A 23810-nucleotide genomic window follows, 5' to 3' on the forward strand; every position below is an offset into this window, starting at 1 on the left:
TGGGAGTAAAGTCAGGGGTTAGTGAGAGGACAAGAGCAAGGGAAGGAGTAGCACTACTCCTGAAACAGGAGTGGTGGGAGTATGTGATAGAGTCTAAGAAAGTAAACTCTAGATTGATATGGGTAAAACTGATAGTTGATAGAGAGAGATGGGTGATTATTGGTGCATATGCACCTGGGTATGAGAAGAAAGATCATGAGAGGCAAGTGTTTTGGGAGCAGCTGAGTGAGTGTGTTAGTAGTTTTGATGCATGAGACCGGGTTATAGTGATGGGTGATTTGAATGCAAAGGTGAGTAATGTGGCAGTTGAGGGAACAATTGGTGTACATGGGGTGTTCAGTGTTGTAAATGGAAATGGTGAAGAGCTTGTAGATTTTTTTTTTTTTTTTTTTTTTTTTTATACTTTGTCGCTGTCTCCCGCGTTTGCGAGGTAGCGCCAGGAAACAGACGAAAGAAATGGCCCAACCCCCCCCCCCATACACATGTACATACACACGTCCACACACGCAAATATACATACCTACACAGCTTTCCATGGTTTACCCCAGACGCTTCACATGCCTTGCTTCAATCCACTGACAGCACGTCAACCCCTGTATACCACATGACTCCAATTCACTCTATTTCTTGCCCTCCTTTCACCCTCCTGCATGTTCAGGCCCCGATCACACAAAATCTTTTTCACTCCATCTTTCCACCTCCAATTTGGTCTCCCTCTTCTCCTCGTTCCCTCCACCTCCGACACATATATCCTCTTGGTCAATCTCTCCTCACTCATTCTCTCCATGTGCCCAAACCATTTCAAAACACCCTCTTCTGCTCTCTCAACCACGCTCTTTTTATTTCCACACATCTCTCTTACCCTTACGTTACTTACTCGATCAAACCACCTCACACCACACATTGTCCTCAAACATCTCATTTCCAGCACATCCATCCTCCTGCGCACATCTCTATCCATAGCCCACGCCTCGCAACCATACAACATTGTTGGAACCACTATTCCCTCAAACATACCCATTTTTGCTTTCCAAGCTAATGTTCTCGACTTCCACACATTTTTCAAGGCTCCCAAAATTTTCGCCCCCTCCCCCACCCTATGATCCACTTCCGCTTCCATGGTTCCATCCGCTGACAGATCCACTCCCAGATATCTAAAACACTTCACTTCCTCCAGTTTTTCTCCATTCAAACTCACCTCCCAATTGACTTGACCCTCACCCCTACTGTACCTAATAACCTTGCTCTTATTCACATTTACTCTCAACTTTCTTCTTCCACACACTTTACCAAACTCAGTCACCAGCTTCTGCAGTTTCTCACATGAATCAGCCACCAGCGCTGTATCATCAGCGAACAACAACTGACTCACTTCCCAAGCTCTCTCATCCCCAACAGACTTCATACTTGCCCCTCTTTCCAGGACTCTTGCATTTACCTCCCTTACAACCCCATCCATAAACAAATTAAACAACCATGGAGACATCACACACCCCTGCCGCAAACCTACATTCACTGAGAACCAATCACTTTCCTCTCTTCCTACACGTACACATGCCTTACATCCTCGATAAAAACTTTTCACTGCTTCTAACAACTTGCCTCCCACACCGTATATTCTTAATACCTTCCACAGAGCATCTCTATCAACTCTATCATATGCCTTCTCCAGATCCATAAATGCTACATACAAATCCATTTGCTTTTCTAAGTATTTCTCACATACATTCTTCAAAGCAAACACCTGATCCACACATCCTCTACCACTTCTGAAACCGCACTGCTCTTCCCCAATCTGATGCTCTGTACATGCCTTCACCCTCTCAATCAATACCCTCCCATATAATTTACCAGGAATACTCAACAAACTTATACCTCTGTAATTTGAGCACTCACTCTTATCCCCTTTGCCTTTGTACAATGGCACTATGCACGCATTCCGCCAATCCTCAGGCACCTCACCATGAGTCATACATACATTAAATAACCTTACCAACCAGTCAACAATACAGTCACCCCCTTTTTTAATAAATTCCACTGCAATACCATCCAAACCTGCTGCCTTGCCGGCTTTCATCTTCCGCAAAGCTTTTACTACCTCTTCTCTGTTTACCAAATCATTTTCCCTAACCCTCTCACTTTGCACACCACCTCGACCAAAACACCCTATATCTGCCACTCTGTCATCAGACACATTCAACAAACCTTCAAAATACTCATTCCATCTCCTTCTCACATCACCGCTACTTGTTATCACCTCCCCATTTACGCCCTTCACTGAAATTCCCATTTGCTCCCTTGTCTTACGCACCCTATTTACCTCCTTCCAGAACATCTTTTTATTCTCCCTAAAATTTACTGATAGTCTCTCACCCCAACTCTCATTTGCCCTTTTTTTCACCTCTTGCACCTTTCTCTTTACCTCCTGTCTCTTTCTTTTATACTTCTCCCACTCAATTGCATTTTTTCCCTGCAAAAATCGTCCAAATGCCTCTCTCTTCTCTTTCACTAATACTCTTACTTCTTCATCCCACCACTCACTACCCTTTCTAAACAGCCCACCTCCCACTCTTCTCATGCCACAAGCATCTTTTGCGCAATCCATCACTGATTCCCTAAATACATCCCATTCCTCCCCCACTCCCCTTACTTCCATTGTTCTCACCTTTTTCCATTCTGTACACAGTCTCTCCTGGTACTTCCCCACACAGGTCTCCTTCCCAAGCTCACTTACTCTCACCACCTTCTTCACCCCAACATTCACTCCTCTTTTCTGAAAACCCATACTAATCTTCACCTTAGCCTCCACAAGATAATGATCAGACATCCCTCCAGTTGCACCTCTCAGCACATTAACACCCAAAAGTCTCTCTTTCGCACGCCTGTCAATTAACACGTAATCCAATAACGCTCTCTGGCCATCTCTCCTACTTACATAAGTATACTTATGTATATCTCGCTTTTTAAACCAGGTATTCCCAATCATCAGTCCTTTTTCAGCACATAAATCTACAAGCTCTTCACCATTTCCATTTACAACACTGAACACCCCATGTATACCAATTATTCCCTCAACTGCCACATTACTCACCTTTGCATTCAAATCACCCATCACTATAACCCGGTCTCGTGCATCAAAACCGCTAACACACTCATTTAGCTGCTCCCAAAACACTTGCCTCTCATGATCTTTCTTCTCATGCCCAGGTGCATATGCACCAATAATCACCCACCTCTCTCCATCAACTTTCAATTTTACCCATATTAATCGAGAATTTACTTTCTTACATTCTATCACATACTCCCACAACTCCTGTTTCAGGAGTATTGCTACTCCTTCCCTTGCTCTTGTCCTCTCACTAACCCCTGACTTCACTCCCCAGACATTTCCAAACCACTCTTCCCCTTTACCCTTGAGCTTCGTTTCACTCAGAGCCAAAACATCCAGGTTCCTTTCCTCAAACATACTACCTATCTCTCCTTTTTTCACATCTTGGTTACATCCACACACATTTAGGCACCCCACTCTGAGCCTTCGAGGAGGATGATCACTCCCCGCGTGACTCCTTCTTCTGTTTCCCATTTTAGAAAGTTAATACAAGGAGGGGAGGATTTCCGGCCCCCCGCTCCCGTCCCCTCTAGTCGCTTTCTACGACACGCGAGGAATACGTGGGAAGTATTCTTTCACCCCTATCCCCAGGGATAATATACATATATATATACATATACACACACACACACACACACACACATACGCACATACACACACACACACACACATACATATATATACCTATGAAAAATGTAAGAAACAATTTAGAAAACAAACTTTTAGCTTGAAATGAATGAAAAAAATGAATGTCACATAATGGTTCAACCTCTAGCTATGGAAAAGGAAATGTACAATTTATTCACACAAACGTCAATAGCAGTTCTCATCAATTTCACCACTGTGTCAATAAGCTTCAATGTCTAAGCTACATTTTTTCTCCAACTTCACTATTTTCTTGTCAAAAACACCATGCATGAAAACTACCACTCCATTAACACAACTATAAACCTTCTTCATGTGTTGAAGATAATACTAACACCACATACACTCTCACTATGCATGTGGCCACATACACTCACTATGCATGTGACCCGTGACCACATACTCTCACTGTGAATGTGGCCACATACACTCACTATGCATGTGACCCATGTGGGTAACTTTAGAACTTTTGGATGGTATTGCCATCTATTCCTTACATCTGGAGAACTCGTAATCATAATATACAAATCATTCGAACTTAACAATAAGTTCTGAAAAATGTACAATTAACCAATATCCACCTTTATTATCTACTAAATCTACTTGTAGATTTATGTGCTGAAAAAGGACTGTTGATTGGGAACACCTGGTTTAAAAAGAGAGAGATACATAAGTATACGTATGTAAGTAGGAGAGATAGCCAGAGAGCGTTACTGGATCACATGTTAATTGACAGGCGTGCGAAAGAGAGACTTTTGGATGTTAATGTGCTGAGAGGTGCAACTGGAGGGATGTCTGATCATTATCTTGTGGAGGCGAAGGTGAAGGTTTGTAGAGGTTTTCAGAAGAGAAGAAAGAATGTTGGGGTGAAGAGAGTGGTGGGAGTAAGTGAGCTTGGGAAGGAGACTTGTGTGAGGAAGTACCAGGAGAGACTGAGTACAGAATGGAAAAAGGTGAGAACTAAGGACGTATGGGGAGTGGGGGAAGAATGGGATGTATTTAGAGAAGCACTGATGGCTTGTGCAAAAGATGCTTGCGGCATGAGAAGCGTGGGAGGTAGGCAGATTAGAAAGGGTAGTGAGTGGTGGGATGAAGAAGTAAGATTATTAGTGAAAGAGAAGAGAGAGGCATTTGGATGATTTTTGCAGGGAAATAATGCAAATGAGTGGGAGATGTATAAAAGAAAGAGGCAGGAGGTCAAGAGAAAGGTGCAAGAGGTGAAAAAGAGGGCATATGAAAGTTGGGGTGAGAGAGTATCATCAAATTTTAGGGGGAATAAAAAGATGTTTTGGAAGGAGGTAAACAAAGTGTGTAAGACACGGGAGCAAATGGGAACTTCAAGGAAGGGGGCTAATGGGGAGGTGATAACAAGTAATGTTGATGTGAGAAGGAGATGGAGTGAGTATTTTGAAGGTTTGGTGAATGTGATTGATGATAGAGTGGCAGATATAGGGTGTTTTAGTCGAGGTGGTGTGTAAAGTGAGAGGGTTACGGAAAATGATTTGGTAAACAGAGAAGAGGTAGTGAAAGCTTTGCGGAAGATGAAAGCTGGCAAGGCAGCAGGTTTGGATGATATTGCAGTAGAATTTATCAAAAAAGGGGGTGACTGTATTGTTGACTGGTTGGTAAGGTTATTTAATGTATGTATGTCTCATGGTCAGGTGCCTGAGGATTGGCGGAAAGCTTGCATAGTGCCATTGTACAAAGGCAAAGGGGATAAAAGTGAGTGCTCAAATTACAGAGGTATAAGTTTGTTGAGTATTCCTGGTAAATTATATGGGAGGGTATTGATTGAGAGGGTGAAGGCATGTACAGAGCATCAGATTGGGGAAGAGCAGTGTGGTTTCAGAAGTGGTAGAGGAGGTGTGGATCAGGTGTTTGCTTTGAAGAATGTATGTGAGAAATACTTAGAAAAGCAAATGGATTTGTATGTAGCATTTATGGATCTGGAGAAGGCATATGATTGAGTTGATAGAGATGCTCTGTGGAAGGTATTAAGAATATATGGTGTGGGAGGCAAGTTGTTAGAAGCCGTGAAAAGTTTTTATCGAGGACGTAAGGCATGTGTACGTGTAGGAAGAGACGAAAGTGATTGTTTCTCAGTGAATGTAGGTTTGCGGCGGGGGTGTGTGATGTCTATATGGTTGTTTAATTTGTTTATGGATGGGGTTGTTAGGGAGGTAAATGCAAGAGTTTTGGAAAGAGGGGCAAGTATGCAGTCTGTTGTGGATGAGAGAGCTTGGGAAGTGTGTCAGTTGTTGTTCGCTGATGATACAGCGCTGGTGGCTGATTCATGTGAGAAACTGCAGAAGCTGGTGACTGAGTTTGGTAAAGTGTGAGAAAGAAGAAAGCTGACAGTAAATGTGAATAAGAGCAAGGTTATTAGGTATAGTAGGGTTGAGGGACAAGTCAATTGGAAGGTAAGTTTGAATGGAGAAAAATTAGAGGAAGTGAAGTGTTTTAGATATTTGGGAATGGATTTGGCAGCAGATGAACCATGAAAGCAGAAGTGAGTCAGGATGGGGGAGGGGGCAAAAGTTCTGGGAGCGTTGAAGAATGTGTGGAAGTCGAGAACATTATCTTGGAAAGCAAAAATGGGTATGTTTGAAGGAATAGTGGTTCCAACAATGTTATATGGTTGCGAGGCGTGGGCTATGGATAGAGTTGTGCGGAGGAGGGTGGATGTGCTGGAAATGAGATCTTTGAGGACAATATGTGGGGTGAAATGGTCTGATCGAGTAAGTAATAATACGGTAAGGGAAATGTGTGGTAGTAAAAAGAGTGTGGTTGAGAGAGCAGAGGAGGGTGTTTTGAAATGGTTTGGTCACATGGAGAGAATGAGTGAGGAAAGATTGACCAAGAGGATATATGTGTTAAGAGGTGGAGGGAACAAGGAGAAGTGGGAGACCATATTGGAGGTGGAAAAATGGAGTGAAAAATATTTTGAGTGATCGGGGCCTGAACGTGCTGTTAATGGATTGAACCAGGGCATGTGAAGCATCTGGGGTAAACCATGGGAAGTTCTGTGGGGACTGGATTTGGAAAGGAAGCTGTGGTTTCGGTGCATTATTACATGACAGCTTGAGACTGAGTGTGAACGAATGTGGCCTTTGTTGTCTTTTCCTAGCGCTACCTCACGCACATTTGGGGGGAGGAGGTTGTTATTTCATGTGTGGTGGGGTGGCGATGGGAATGAATAAGAGCAGACAGTATGAATTATGTACATGTGTATATATATGTATATGTCTGTGTGTGTATGTATATGTATATGTTGAGATGTATAGGTATGTATAATTGCGTGTGTGGACGTGTATGTTTATACATGTGTATGTGGGTGGGTTGGGCCATTTCTTTCGTCTGTTTCCTTGCGCTACCTCGCTAACGCAGGAGACAGCGATAAAGCAAAAAATTGTAATTCCAAATCCACTCTCCCCACACTTCCATTAAATTTTGGTAGTGTGCTCCATCAATCTGTCTGTCATCCAATCCACTGCCTTTCTAATACTCTAACATCCTTTATTTTATTTTATTTATTTTGCTTTGACGCTGTCTCCCGCGTTAGCGAAGTAGCGCAAGGAAACAGACGAAAGAATGGCCCAACCTGCGAAGTAGCGCAAGGAAACAGACGAAAGAATGGCCCAACCTGCCAACATACACATGTATATACATACACGTCCACACACGCAAATATACATACCTATACATCTCAATGTACACATATATATACACACACAGACATATACATATATACACATGTACACAATTCATACTGTCTGCCTTTATTTGTTCCCATCGCCACCTCACCACACATGGAATAACAACCCCCTCCCCCTCATGTGTGCGAGGTAGCGCTAGGAAAAGGCAACAAAGGCCCCATTTGTTCACACTCAGTCTCTAGCTGTCATGTAATAATGCACCGAAACCACAGCTCCCTTTCCACATCCAGGCCCCACACAACTTTCCATGGTTTACCCCAGACGCTTCACATGCCCTGGTTCAATCCACTGACAGCACGTCGACCCCGGTATACCACATCATTCCAATTCACTCTATCCCTTGCATGCCTTTCACCCTCCTGCATGTTCAGGCCCCAATCACTCAAAATCTTTTTCACTCCATCTTTCCACCTCCAATTTGGTCTCCCACTTCTCCTCGTTCCCTCCACCTCTGACACAAATTATCCTCTTGGTCAATCTTTCCTCACTCATTCTCTCCATGTGACCAAACCATTTCAAAACACCCTCTTCTGCTCTCTCAACCACACTCTTTTTATTTCCACACATCTCTCTTACCCTTACATTACTTAATCGATCAAACCACCTCACACCACATATTGTCCTCAAACATCTCATTTCCAGCACATCCACCCTCCTGCGCACAACTCTATCCATAGCCCACGCCTCGCAACCATACAACATTGTTGGAACCACTATTCCTTCAAAAATGCCCATTTTTGCTTTCTGAGATAATGTTCTCGACTTCCACACATTCTTCAAGGCTCCCAGAATTTTCGCCCCCTCCCCCAACCTATGATTCACTTCCGCTTCCATGGTTCCATCCGCTGCCAGATCCACTCCCAGATATCTAAAACACTTTACTTCCTCCAGTTTTTCTCAATTCAAACTTACCTCCCAATTGACTTGACCCTCAACCCTACTGTACCTAATAACCTTGCTCTTTTTCACATTTACTCTTAACTTTCTTCTTTCACACACTTTACCAAACTCAGTCACCAGCTTCTGCAGTTTCTTACATGAATCTGCCACCAACGCTGTATCATCAGCGAACAACAACTGACTCACTTCCCAAGCTCTCTCACCCACAACAGACTGCATACTTGCCCCTCTTTCCAAAACTCTTGCATTCACCTCCCTCACAACCCCATCCATAAACAAATTAAACAACCATGGAGACATCACACACCCCTGCCGCAAACCTACATTCACTGAGAACCAATCACTTTCCTCTCTTCCTACACGTACACATGCCTTACATCCTCGATAAAAACTTTTCACTGCTTCTAACAACTTGCCTCCCACACCATATATTCTTAAAACCTTCCACAGGGCATCTCTATCAACTCTATCATATGCCTTCTCCACATCCATAAATGCTACATACAAATCCATTTGTTTTTCTAAGTATTTCTCACATACATTCTTCAAAGCAAACACCTGATCCACACATCCTCTACCACTTCTGAAACCACACTGCTCTTCCCCAATCTGATGCTCTGTACATGCCCTCACCCTCTCAATCAATACCCTCCCATATAATTTACCAGGAATACTCAACAAACTTATACCTCTGTAATTTGAGCACTCACTCTTATCCCCTTTGCCTTTGTACAATGGCACTATGCTCGACTAAAACACCCTATATCTGCTACTATATCATCAAACACATTCAACAAACCTTCAAAATACTCACTCCATCTCCTTCTCACATCACCACTACTTGTTATCACCTCCCCATTAGCCCCTTTCACTGAAGTTCCCATTTGCTCCCTTGTCTTATGCACTTTATTTACCTCCTTCTAAAGCATCTTTTTATTCTCCCTGAAATTTAATGATACTCTCTCACCCCAACTCTCATTTGCCCTCTTTTTCACCTCTTGCATATTTCTCTTGACCTCCTGCCTCTTTCTTTTATACCTCTCCCATTCATTTGCATTTTTTCCCTGCAAAAATCGCCCAAATGCCTCTCTCTTCTCTTTCACTAATAATCTTACTTCTTCATCCCACCACTCACTACCCTTTCTAATCAACCCACCTCCCACGCTTCTCATGCCACAAGCATCTTTTGCGCAAGCCATCACTGCTTCCCTAAATACATCCCATTCCTCCCCCACTCCCCTTACCTCCTTTGTTCTCGCCTTTTTCCATTCTGTACTCAGTCTCTCCTGGTACTTCCTCACACAAGTCTCCTTCCCACGCTCACTTACTCTCACCACTCTCTTCACCCCAACATTCTCTCTTCTTTTCTGAAAACCCCCACAAATCTTCACCTTCGCCTCCACAAGATAATGATCAGACATCCCTCCAGTTGCACCTCTCAGCACATTAACATCCTTAAATTTCCTTATTTCATACTCTATCCATTCTCCTAATTCCATGGTCACTTCTTGAAAGAGTCAGCTTACCTACCAGCACTGTAAAATACTATTCTTAAGCAAATGTGTAGCACATGTTACAATGATGTGAGCAGTAAAGCCTCTAAAAACTTCACTACACACACTAAACATACTTTGGAATTAATGAACTACACATGCACATGGCAATATGGTGAGCAAAAAGTCACCTTCAACAAGGCTGGTTCATTGTCAGCAGAGAGAAAAGACTACAATGTCACAGATAACCTTTTAACCCCAGAGGAGACCCATTTATCTTACTCTTATGTGGAATGCAGAAGCCCAAAAAAATGGGTCTTAAAAACCATAAGTGAAATAATGTAAAATAATAAGGTGTTTGTATTTCTTGGGTGAGTGCAAGACAACAGAGAAGTGTGTTCAGTCTTCAGAATGGAGGTTGTGTCTTGGGCATGAGGATCTTTCAATACATTGAATCAGAGTTCATAATGTTGAAGAGATGGGTGTGTCTACAGTAGTTCATGCATGTTTGAGAAGATAACAACAATATAGATATAAGTCATGAATGGGAATTATGTGAATAAGTAAATTCTTCAATTGACGAAGTCTGACATCGAAACTGAGTTCTCACCTCAAAGTTTGCTCCTCGCTTGAGGAATCTCGTCCCAGCATAATGACAAGATCTTCTTGCAATCAAAGTCAAAAAGAAAGATCGGCCATACACAGAAATATTGCTCTGAAAATCAAAAGATGAGTTAGAAAATTGCCTGTCATATGAAATACACCAAGGGTAGTCTCATTTATCTTGAGAACATTGAAAAATCACAATAAATATAGATTAATGTGAAAGAAGATCTTTCTCTGATTCTCAAAGACTAATCTGATCATACAGGTAACTAATGCTAATCTAGCATCTTCAGGACTTTGGTCACGCTGGATAATAAATTTTTCCATTAATGTCCATTTGAACATATGGAGAAAAAGAGAGAGGAAAGGTTGACAGAGAGAATATATGTGTCAGAAACGTATGGGACAAGGAGAAAGAGGAAAGCAAATTGGAGATGGAAAGATAAACTGAAAAAGATTTTGAGTGAATGGGGCCTGAACATGCAGGAGGGTAAAAGGCATGCACAGGATAGTGTTAATTGGAATGTGATACCCAGGGGCTGACATTCTCTTAATAGACTGAACTAGAGTGTGTGAAGTGGCTAGGGTTAGCCATAGAAAGGTGTGTGGGGCCTGGCTATAGATAGAGGCTGTGGTTTTGATGCACTGCACTCGATGACTAGAGAATGGTTGTGAGCAACTGCATCATTTCTTCGTCTGTTCTTGGCGCTACCTTGCTTATGTGGGAAATGGTGATTAAGTATGGAAAATTATTATTATTATACTTTGTCGCTGTCTCCCGCGTTTGCGAGGTAGCGCAAGGAAACAGACGAAAGAAATGGCCCAACCCCCCCATACACATGTATATACATACGTCCACACACGCAAATATACATACCTACACAGCTTTCCATGGCTTACCCCAGACGCTTCACATGCCTTGATTCAATCCACTGACAGCACGTCAACCCCAGTATACCACATCGCTCCAATTCACTCTATTCCTTGCCCTCCTTTCACCCTCCTGCATGTTCAGGCCCCGATCACACAAAATCTTTTTCACTCCATCTTTCCACCTCCAATTTGGTCTCCCTCTTCTCCTTGTTCCCTCCACCTCCGACACATATATCCTCTTGGTCAATCTTTCCTCACTCATCCTCTCCATGTGCCCAAACCACTTCAAAACACCCTCTTCTGCTCTCTCAACCACGCTCTTTTTATTTCCACACATCTCTCTTACCCTTACGTTACTCACTCGATCAAACCACCTCACACCACACATTGTCCTCAAACATCTCATTTCCAGCACATCCATCCTCCTGCGCACAACTCTATCCATAGCCCACGCCTCGCAACCATACAACATTGTTGGAACCACTATTCCTTCATACATACCCATTTTTGCTTTCCGAGATAATGTTCTCGACTTCCACACATTCTTCAAGGCCCCCAGAATTTTCGCCCCCTCCCCCACCCTATGATCCACTTCCGCTTCCATGGTTCCATCCGCTGCCAGATCCACTCCCAGATATCTAAAACACTTCACTTCCTCCAGTTTTTCTCCATTCAAACTCACCTCCCAATTGACTTAACCCTCAACCCTACTGTACCTAATAACCTTGCTCTTATTCACATTTACTCTTAACTTTCTTCTTCCACACACTTTACCAAACTCAGTCACCAGCTTCTGCAGTTTCTCACATGAATCAGCCAACAGCGCTGTATCATCAGCGAACAACAACTGACTCACTTCCCAAGCTCTCTCATCCCCAACAGACTTCATACTTGCCCCTCTTTCCAAAACTCTTGCATTTACCTCCCTAACAACCCCATCCATAAACAAATTAAACAACCATGGAGACATCACACACCCCTGCCGCAAACCTACATTCACTGAGAACCAATCACTTTCCTCTCTTCCTACACGTACACATGCCTTACATCCTCGATAAAAACTTTTCACTGCTTCTAACAACTTTCCTCCCACACCATATATTCTTAATACCTTCCACAGAACATCTCTATCAACTCTATCATATGCCTTCTCCAGATCCATAAATGCTACATACAAATCCATTTGCTTTTCTAAGTATTTCTCACATACATTCTTCAAAGCAAACACCTGATCCACACATCCTCTACCACTTCTGAAACCACACTGCTCTTCCCCAATCTGATGCTCTGTACATGCCTTCACCCTCTCAATCAATACCCTCCCATATAATTTACCAGGAATACTCAACAAACTTATACCTCTGTAATTTGAGCACTCACTCTTATCCCCTTTGCCTTTGTACAATGGCACTATGCACGCATTCCGCCAATCCTCAGGCACCTCACCACGAGTCATACATACATTAAATAACCTCACCAACCAGTCAACAATACAGTCACCCCCTTTTTTAATAAATTCCACTGCAATACCATCCAAACCTGCTGCCTTGCCGGCTTTCATCTTCCGCAAAGCTTTCACTACCTCTTCTCTGTTTACCAAATCATTCTCCCTAACCCTCTCACTTTGCACACCACCTCGACCAAAACACCCTATATCTGCCACTCTATCATCAAACACATTCAACAAACCTTCAAAATACTCACTCCATCTCCTTCTCACATCACCACTACTTGTTATCACCTCCCCATTTGCGCCCTTCACTGAAGTTCCCATTTGCTCCCTTGTCTTACGCACTTTATTTACCTCCTTCCAGAGCATCTTTTTATTCTCCCTAAAATTTAATGATACTCTCTCACCCCAACCCTCATTTGCCCTCATTCTGCCGTGGTTCCTCCTTCTGTGTCCTTCGCCACATCTATCTCCTCACAAGTCGCCCAGGGCCGGACCTTAGGAACTGCTGCTCTCACACAAGCCACCGTTTACGGGAAGTCAGCACCACAAGTAAAGCATCCTCCTCGAAGGCTCAGAGTGGGGTGCCTAAATGTGTGTGGATGTAACCAAGATGTGAAGACCCTTACTGGAAAAACAATCACTCTTGAAGTAGAACCTTCAGACACAATTGAAAATGTGAAGGAAAATAGTGAAATTGGAGAAAAATGTAGCTTAGACATTGAAGCTTATTGATACAGTGGTTAAATTGATGAGAACTGCTATTGACGTTTGTGTAAATAAATTATACATTTCCTTTTTTTCCATAGCCAGAGGTTGAACCATTATGTGACATTCATTTTTTTTCATTCATTTCAAGCTAGAAGTTTCAGTTTTCTAAATTGTTTCTTACATTTTTCATATGTATATATATGTATGTGTGTGTGTGTGTATATGTGCGTATGTATGTGTATGTGTATATATATTTTTTTTTTTTTTTATACTATCCGCCATTTCCCGCGACAGCGAGGTAGCGTTAAGAACAGAGGACTGGGCCTTTGAGGAAATATCCTCACCTGGCCCTCTTCTCTGTTCCTTCTTTTGGAAAATTAAAAAAAAAAAATATGTATATATATATATATGTATATTATCCCTGGGGATAGGGGTGAAAGAATACTTCCCACGTATTCCTCGCGTGTCGTAGAAAGCGACTAGAGGGGACGGGAGCGGGGGGCCAGAAATCCTCCCCTCCTTGTATTAACTTTCTAAAATGGGAAACAGAAGAAGGAGTCACGCGGGGAGTGCTCATCCTCCTCGAAGGCTCAGAGTGGGGTGCCTAAATGTGTGTGGATGTAACCAAGATGTGAAAAAAGGAGAGATAGGTAGTATGTTTGAGGAAAGGAACCTGGATGTTTTGGCTCTGAGTGAAACGAAGCTCAAGGGTAAAGGGGAAGAGTGGTTTGGGAATGTCTGGGGAGTAAAGTCAGGGGTTAGTGAGAGGACAAGAGCAAGGGAAGGAGTAGCAATACTCCTGAAACAGGAGTTGTGGGAGTATGTGATAGAGTGTAAGAAAGTAAATTCTCGATTAATATGGGTAAAACTGAAAGTTGATGGAGAGAGGTGGGTGATTATTGGTGCATATGCACCTGGGCATGAGAAGAAAGATCAAGAGAGGCAAGTGTTTTGGGAGCAGCTGAATGAGTGTGTTAGTGGTTTTGATGCACGAGACCGGGTTATAGTGATGGGTGATTTGAATGCAAAGGTGAGTAATGTGGCAGTTGAGGGAATAATTGGTATACATGGGGTGTTCAGTGTTGTAAATGGAAATGGTGAAGAGCTTGTAGATTTATGTGCTGAAAAAGGACTGATGATTGGGAATACCTGGTTTAAAAAGCGAGATATACATAAGTATACTTATGTAAGTAGGAGAGATGGCCAGAGAGCGTTATTGGATTATGTGTTAACTGACAGGCGTGCGAAAGAGAGACTTTTGGATGTTATGTGCTGAGAGGTGCAACTGGAGGGATGTCTGATCATTATCTTGTGGAGGCTAAGGTGAAGATTTGTATGGGTTTTCAGAAAAGAAGAGTGAATGTTGGGGTGAAGAGGGTGGTGAGAGTAAGTGAGCTTGAGAAGGAGACCTGTGTGAGTAAGTACCAGGAGAGACTGAGTACAGAATGGAAAAAGGTGAGAACAATGGAAGTAAGGGGAGTGGGGGAGGAATGGGATGTATTTAGGGAATCAGTGATGGATTGCGCAAAAGATGCTTGTGGCATGAGAAGAGTGGGAGGTGGGTTGATTAAAAAGGGTAGTGAGTGGTGGGATGAAGAAGTAAGAGTATTAGTGAAAGAGAAGAGAGAGGCATTTGGACGATTTTTGCAGGGAAAAAATGCAATTGAGTGGGAGATGTATAAAAGAAAGAGACAGGAGGTCAAGAGAAAGGTGCAAGAGGTGAAAAAAAGGGCAAATGAGAAAAATGGAAAAAAGTTTTCATAATCATAATGACAAAAAGCATTTCAGTCATAAAAACCAGAAATATTAACTAAAGATTGGATAGATGTAGGACAGCATTAAACATAAGAGCATGTTGTTGGGGATGTATTCCTACAAAATGGTGTGCAAGTCAAATTTGTGTATATCAAACCATTATTACACAGTATATGAGAGTCTGTTTCATACTGTTAGATAATCTGAGTATTTTTGAGTCCCCACTGGGAGAAAATCATAGTCATGCTATCCTAGGGTCAAGCAGATTCAAGTCACATCATGCCAGTCTGGCTGTTGTGCTACTAATGAGTAACACCACCATACGATAAATACTTTTTTTCTCTCATTCTCATTCTGTACAATAACTAGACAACTAAAAGGGCTGATCAGTAAGCTTTAAGAAATAAGCAGTGGTCAGAAATATAAAAAATCACTAAATTAGTGACCAATATTCATGTGATCAGAATCTAGTGGTAACCAAAAGTCATGTATTACACTGTCATGATGACCAACAGTCTCCCACCTCAAACTATTTGTTTTCTTGTACCTTAATTCAACACTAAATATAAGTTCAGTGAGCTGGAACACATGTTCTAGTAAATTTATTCATCTGCATACGTATTCATTCCCTCATAACTCACTCCTTATATGTATTCAAACATATTTCTTACACAGAGGTACATTCACTCTCATCTGTCAACACTCACATAGTTCTCAGATGCAAAACCATATAAAGGTATTAGAGGAAAAAAATACAAGTAATCTTAGTTGAATCTTCATGTCTTACACATTGAATATTCTTGATGAATATTAATTATGCAAAAAAAAAGTTAAAAGATATCCATCATATCTATCTATCTATCCATTGATATCTATGAGGTCCATTCCTTTAGGGAACGCCCTCAAAAAACTCCCTCAAGGGGGTAGCCATGGCCAAGAAACATTTTTTTGTCTATTATTAGGTGAAAAAAAGGGCAAATGAGAGTTGGGGTGAGAGAGTATCATTAAATTTTAGGGAGAATAAAAAGATGTGGAAGGTATTAAGAATATATGGTGTGGGAGGCAAGTTGTTAGAAGCAGTGAAAAGTTTTTATCGAGGATGTAAGGCATGTGTACGTGTAGGAAGAGAGGAAAGTGATTGGTTCTCAGTGAATGTAGGTTTGCGGCAGGGGTGTGTGATGTCTCCATGGTTGTTTAATTTGTTTATGGATGGGGTTGTTAGGGAGGTAAATGCAAGAGTTTTGGAAAGAGGGGCAAGTATGAAGTCTGTTGGGGATGAGAGAGCTTGGGAAGTGAGTCAGTTGTTGTTCGCTGATGATACAGCGCTGGTGGCGGATTCATGGGAGAAACTGCAGAAGCTGGTGACGGAGTTTGGTAAAGTGTGTGGAAGAAGAAAGTTAAGAGTAAATGTGAATAAGAGCAAGGTTATTAGGTACAGTAGGGTTGAGGGTCAAGTCAATTGGGAGGTGAGTTTGAATGGAGAAAAACTGGAGGAAGTGAAGTGTTTTAGATATCTGGGAGTGGACCTGTCAGCGGATGGAACCATGGAAGCGGAAGTGGATCATAGGGTGGGGGAGGGGGCGAAAATTTTGGGAGCCTTGAAAAATGTGTGGAAGTCGAGAACATTATCCCGGAAAGCAAAAATGGGTATGTTTGAAGGAATAGTGGTTCCAACAATGTTGTATGGCTGCGAGGCGTGGGTTATGGATAGAGTTGTGCGCAGGAGGATGGATGTGCTGGAAATGAGATGTTTGAGGACAATGTGTGGTGTGAGGTGGTTTGATCGAGTAAGTAACGTAAGGGTAAGAGAGATGTGTGGAAATAAAAAGAGCGTGGTTGAGAGAGCAGAAGAGGGTGTTTTGAAATGGTTTGGGCACATGGAGAGAATGAGTGAGGAAAGATTGACCAAGAGGATATATGTGTCGGAGGTGGAGGGAACGAGGAGAAGAGGGAGACCAAATTGGAGGTGGAAAGATGGAGTGAAAAGGATTTTGTGTGATCGGGGCCTGAACATGCAGGAGGGTGAAAGGAGGGCAAGGAATAGAGTGAATTGGAGCGATGTGGTATACAGGGGTTGACGTGCTGTCAGTGGATTGAATCAAGGCATGTGAAGCGTCCGGGGTAAACCATGGAAAGCTGTGTAGGTATGTATATTTGCGTGTGTGGACGTGTGTATGTACATGTGTATGGGGGGGTTGGGCCATTTCTTTCGTCTGTTTCCTTGCGCTACCTCGCAAACGCGGGAGACAGCGACAAAGTATATAAAAAAAAAAAAAAAAAAAAAAAAAGATGTTCTGGAAGGAGGTAAATAAAGTGCGTAAGACAAGGGAGCAAATGGGAACTTCAGTGAAGGGCGCAAATGGGGAGGTGATAACAAGTAGTGGTGATGTGAGAAGGAGATGGAGTGAGTATTTTGAAGGTTTGTTGAATGTGTTTGATGATAGAGTGGCAGATATAGGGTGTTTTGGTCGAGGTGGTGTGCAAAGTGAGAGGGTTAGGGAAAATGATTTGGTAAACAGAGAAGAGGTAGTGAAAGCTTTGCGGAAGATGAAAGCCGGCAAGGCAGCAGGTTTGGATGGTATTGCAGTGGAATTTATTAAAAAAGGGGGTGATTGTATTGTTGACTGGTTGGTAAGGTTATTTAATGTATGTATGACTCATGGTGAGGTGCCTGAGGATTGGCGGAATGCGTGCATAGTGAAATTGTACAAAGGCAAAGGGGATAAGAGTGAGTGCTCAAATTACAGAGGTATAAGTTTGTTGAGTATTCCTGGTAAATTATATGGGAGGGTATTGATCGAGAGGGTGAAGGCATGTACAGAGCATCAGATTGGGGAAGAGCAGTGTGGTTTCAGAAGTGGTAGAGGATGTGTGGATCAGGTGTTTGCTTTGAAGAATGTATGTGAGAAATACTTAGAAAAGCAAATGGATTTGTATGTAGCTTTTATGGATCTGGAGAAGGCATATGATAGAGTTGATAGAGATGCTCTGTGGAAGGTATTAAGAATATATGGTGTGGGAGGCAAGTTGTTAGAAGCAGTGAAAAGTTTTTATCGAGGATGTAAGGCATGTGTACGTGTAGGAAGAGAGGAAAGTGATTGGTTCTCAGTGAATGTAGGTTTGCGGCAGGGGTGTGTGATGTCTCCATGGTTGTTTAATTTGTTTATGGATGGGGTTGTTAGGGAGGTAAATGCAAGAGTTTTGGAAAGAGGGGCAAGTATGAAGTCTGTTGGGGATGAGAGAGCTTGGGAAGTGAGTCAGTTGTTGTTCGCTGATGATACAGCGCTGGTGGCGGATTCATGGGAGAAACTGCAGAAGCTGGTGACGGAGTTTGGTAAAGTGTGTGGAAGAAGAAAGTTAAGAGTAAATGTGAATAAGAGCAAGGTTATTAGGTACAGTAGGGTTGAGGGTCAAGTCAATTGGGAGGTGAGTTTGAATGGAGAAAAACTGGAGGAAGTGAAGTGTTTTAGATATCTGGGAGTGGACCTGTCAGCGGATGGAACCATGGAAGCGGAAGTGGATCATAGGGTGGGGGAGGGGGCGAAAATTTTGGGAGCCTTGAAAAATGTGTGGAAGTCGAGAACATTATCCCGGAAAGCAAAAATGGGTATGTTTGAAGGAATAGTGGTTCCAACAATGTTGTATGGCTGCGAGGCGTGGGTTATGGATAGAGTTGTGCGCAGGAGGATGGATGTGCTGGAAATGAGATGTTTGAGGACAATGTGTGGTGTGAGGTGGTTTGATCGAGTAAGTAACGTAAGGGTAAGAGAGATGTGTGGAAATAAAAAGAGCGTGGTTGAGAGAGCAGAAGAGGGTGTTTTGAAATGGTTTGGGCACATGGAGAGAATGAGTGAGGAAAGATTGACCAAGAGGATATATGTGTCGGAGGTGGAGGGAACGAGGAGAAGAGGGAGACCAAATTGGAGGTGGAAAGATGGAGTGAAAAGGATTTTGTGTGATCGGGGCCTGAACATGCAGGAGGGTGAAAGGAGGGCAAGGAATAGAGTGAATTGGAGCGATGTGGTATACAGGGGTTGACGTGCTGTCAGTGGATTGAATCAAGGCATGTGAAGCGTCCGGGGTAAACCATGGAAAGCTGTGTAGGTATGTATATTTGCGTGTGTGGACGTGTGTATGTACATGTGTATGGGGGGGTTGGGCCATTTCTTTCGTCTGTTTCCTTGCGCTACCTCGCAAACGCGGGAGACAGCGACAAAGTATATAAAAAAAAAAAAAAAAAAAAAAAAGATGTTCTGGAAGGAGGTAAATAAAGTGCGTAAGACAAGGGAGCAAATGGGAACTTCAGTGAAGGGCGCAAATGGGGAGGTGATAACAAGTAGTGGTGATGTGAGAAGGAGATGGAGTGAGTATTTTGAAGGTTTGTTGAATGTGTTTGATGATAGAGTGGCAGATATAGGGTGTTTTGGTCGAGGTGGTGTGCAAAGTGAGAGGGTTAGGGAAAATGATTTGGTAAACAGAGAAGAGGTAGTGAAAGCTTTGCGGAAGATGAAAGCCGGCAAGGCAGCAGGTTTGGATGGTATTGCAGTGGAATTTATTAAAAAAGGGGGTGATTGTATTGTTGACTGGTTGGTAAGGTTATTTAATGTATGTATGACTCATGGTGAGGTGCCTGAGGATTGGCGGAATGCGTGCATAGTGAAATTGTACAAAGGCAAAGGGGATAAGAGTGAGTGCTCAAATTACAGAGGTATAAGTTTGTTGAGTATTCCTGGTAAATTATATGGGAGGGTATTGATCGAGAGGGTGAAGGCATGTACAGAGCATCAGATTGGGGAAGAGCAGTGTGGTTTCAGAAGTGGTAGAGGATGTGTGGATCAGGTGTTTGCTTTGAAGAATGTATGTGAGAAATACTTAGAAAAGCAAATGGATTTGTATGTAGCTTTTATGGATCTGGAGAAGGCATATGATAGAGTTGATAGAGATGCTCTGTGGAAGGTATTAAGAATATATGGTGTGGGAGGCAAGTTGTTAGAAGCAGTGAAAAGTTTTTATCGAGGATGTAAGGCATGTGTACGTGTAGGAAGAGAGGAAAGTGATTGGTTCTCAGTGAATGTAGGTTTGCGGCAGGGGTGTGTGATGTCTCCATGGTTGTTTAATTTGTTTATGGATGGGGTTGTTAGGGAGGTAAATGCAAGAGTTTTGGAAAGAGGGGCAAGTATGAAGTCTGTTGGGGATGAGAGAGCTTGGGAAGTGAGTCAGTTGTTGTTCGCTGATGATACAGCGCTGGTGGCGGATTCATGGGAGAAACTGCAGAAGCTGGTGACGGAGTTTGGTAAAGTGTGTGGAAGAAGAAAGTTAAGAGTAAATGTGAATAAGAGCAAGGTTATTAGGTACAGTAGGGTTGAGGGTCAAGTCAATTGGGAGGTGAGTTTGAATGGAGAAAAACTGGAGGAAGTGAAGTGTTTTAGATATCTGGGAGTGGACCTGTCAGCGGATGGAACCATGGAAGCGGAAGTGGATCATAGGGTGGGGGAGGGGGCGAAAATTTTGGGAGCCTTGAAAAATGTGTGGAAGTCGAGAACATTATCCCGGAAAGCAAAAATGGGTATGTTTGAAGGAATAGTGGTTCCAACAATGTTGTATGGCTGCGAGGCGTGGGTTATGGATAGAGTTGTGCGCAGGAGGATGGATGTGCTGGAAATGAGATGTTTGAGGACAATGTGTGGTGTGAGGTGGTTTGATCGAGTAAGTAACGTAAGGGTAAGAGAGATGTGTGGAAATAAAAAGAGCGTGGTTGAGAGAGCAGAAGAGGGTGTTTTGAAATGGTTTGGGCACATGGAGAGAATGAGTGAGGAAAGATTGACCAAGAGGATATATGTGTCGGAGGTGGAGGGAACGAGGAGAAGAGGGAGACCAAATTGGAGGTGGAAAGATGGAGTGAAAAGGATTTTGTGTGATCGGGGCCTGAACATGCAGGAGGGTGAAAGGAGGGCAAGGAATAGAGTGAATTGGAGCGATGTGGTATACAGGGGTTGACGTGCTGTCAGTGGATTGAATCAAGGCATGTGAAGCGTCCGGGGTAAACCATGGAAAGCTGTGTAGGTATGTATATTTGCGTGTGTGGACGTGTGTATGTACATGTGTATGGGGGGGTTGGGCCATTTCTTTCGTCTGTTTCCTTGCGCTACCTCGCAAACGCGGGAGACAGCGACAAAGTATATAAAAAAAAAAAAAAAAAAAAAAAAAAAGATGTTCTGGAAGGAGGTAAATAAAGTGCGTAAGACAAGGGAGCAAATGGGAACTTCAGTGAAGGGCGCAAATGGGGAGGTGATAACAAGTAGTGGTGATGTGAGAAGGAGATGGAGTGAGTATTTTGAAGGTTTGTTGAATGTGTTTGATGATAGAGTGGCAGATATAGGGTGTTTTGGTCGAGGTGGTGTGCAAAGTGAGAGGGTTAGGGAAAATGATTTGGTAAACAGAGAAGAGGTAGTGAAAGCTTTGCGGAAGATGAAAGCCGGCAAGGCAGCAGGTTTGGATGGTATTGCAGTGGAATTTATTAAAAAAGGGGGTGATTGTATTGTTGACTGGTTGGTAAGGTTATTTAATGTATGTATGACTCATGGTGAGGTGCCTGAGGATTGGCGGAATGCGTGCATAGTGAAATTGTACAAAGGCAAAGGGGATAAGAGTGAGTGCTCAAATTACAGAGGTATAAGTTTGTTGAGTATTCCTGGTAAATTATATGGGAGGGTATTGATCGAGAGGGTGAAGGCATGTACAGAGCATCAGATTGGGGAAGAGCAGTGTGGTTTCAGAAGTGGTAGAGGATGTGTGGATCAGGTGTTTGCTTTGAAGAATGTATGTGAGAAATACTTAGAAAAGCAAATGGATTTGTATGTAGCTTTTATGGATCTGGAGAAGGCATATGATAGAGTTGATAGAGATGCTCTGTGGAAGGTATTAAGAATATATGGTGTGGGAGGCAAGTTGTTAGAAGCAGTGAAAAGTTTTTATCGAGGATGTAAGGCATGTGTACGTGTAGGAAGAGAGGAAAGTGATTGGTTCTCAGTGAATGTAGGTTTGCGGCAGGGGTGTGTGATGTCTCCATGGTTGTTTAATTTGTTTATGGATGGGGTTGTTAGGGAGGTAAATGCAAGAGTTTTGGAAAGAGGGGCAAGTATGAAGTCTGTTGGGGATGAGAGAGCTTGGGAAGTGAGTCAGTTGTTGTTCGCTGATGATACAGCGCTGGTGGCGGATTCATGGGAGAAACTGCAGAAGCTGGTGACTGAGTTTGGAAAAGTGTGTGGAAGAAGAAAGTTAAGAGTAAATGTGAATAAGAGCAAGGTTATTAGGTACAGTAGGGTTGAGGGTCAAGTCAATTGGGAGGTGAGTTTGAATGGAGAAAAACTGGAGGAAGTGAAGTGTTTTAGATATCTGGGAGTGGATCTGGCAGCGGATGGAACCATGGAAGCGGAAGTGGATCATAGGGTGGGGGAGGGGGCGAAAATCCTGGGGGCCTTGAAGAATGTGTGGAAGTCGAGAACATTATCTCGGAAAGCAAAAATGGGTATGTTTGAAGGAATAGTGGTTCCAACAATGTTGTATGGTTGCGAGGCGTGGGCTATGGATAGAGTTGTGCGCAGGAGGATGGATGTGCTGGAAATGAGATGTTTGAGGAAAATGTGTGGTGTGAGGTGGTTTGATCGAGTGAGTAACATAAGGGTAAGAGAGATGTGTGGAAATAAAAAGAGCATGGTTGAGAGAGCAGAAGAGGGTGTTTTGAAGTGGTTTGGGCACATGGAGAGGATGAGTGAGGAAAGATTGACCAAGAGGATATATGTGTCGGAGGTGGAGGGAATGAGGAGAAGAGGGAGACCAAATTGGAGGTGGAAAGATGGAGTGAAAAAGATTTTGTATGATCGGGGCCTGAACATGCAGGAGGGTGAAAGGAGGGCAAGGAATAGAGTGAATTGGAGCGATGTGGTATACCGGGGTTGACGTGCTGTCAGTGGATTGAATCAGGGCATGTGAGGCGTCTGGGGTAAACCATGGAAAGCTGTGTAGGTATGTATATTTGCGTGTGTGGACGTATGTATATACATGTGTATGGGGGGGGGGGTTGGGCCATTTCTTTCGTCTGTTTCCTTGCGCTACCTCGCAAACGCGGGAGACAGTGACAAAGTATAATAAAAAATAAAAAATATTCTTTGCCAAATGCTTGTAGAGATAAACAGGCAGTGATCATTCAAACATGCTGGAGTTTATTTACCTGCTTCACCTTAACTAATAATTATTCATTTTTCACTACATATTTGAGTGCAGTATATCACTTCTAATACCGACGAAACTTTTTATAGTGGTGTTATTGATTAGAAATGTTTCACAACATAACTTCACTGTAGGATATAAACTTAAGTTGTACTGGTGCTTAACGTTCTAGTATCTTTATTTTTTCTTTCTTAACATAAACTTCGGAAACTTTACTGCAATATTATCTTGGAGTCAATATAGGTTGTCTGATAAAAACACATCTTCAGATCACTTTAGCTTTAACCACTATGATCCAAATGGTGTAGCCATGACTTACAAAG

The 23810-nt window shown here is 42.7% G+C and overlaps 1 protein-coding gene across 4 annotated transcripts in view; it reads right to left on the reverse strand.

Annotated features, from left to right (window-relative positions):
- FIG4 (polyphosphoinositide phosphatase FIG4) overlaps positions 1-23810 on the reverse strand; it is a 322728-nt gene that overhangs the window by 177620 nt on the left and 121298 nt on the right. For all 4 annotated transcript variants that reach the window (XM_071687992.1, XM_071688012.1, XM_071688003.1 and 1 more), the window contains exon 9: positions 10474-10578. In XM_071687992.1, the coding sequence (XP_071544093.1) occupies positions 10474-10578 (105 nt within the window). The remainder of the gene's footprint in view (positions 1-10473; positions 10579-23810) is intronic.

Source organism: Panulirus ornatus, chromosome 3 (genome assembly GCF_036320965.1).
Source record: "Panulirus ornatus isolate Po-2019 chromosome 3, ASM3632096v1, whole genome shotgun sequence".
Classification (NCBI taxonomy): Eukaryota; Metazoa; Arthropoda; class Malacostraca; order Decapoda; family Palinuridae; genus Panulirus; species Panulirus ornatus.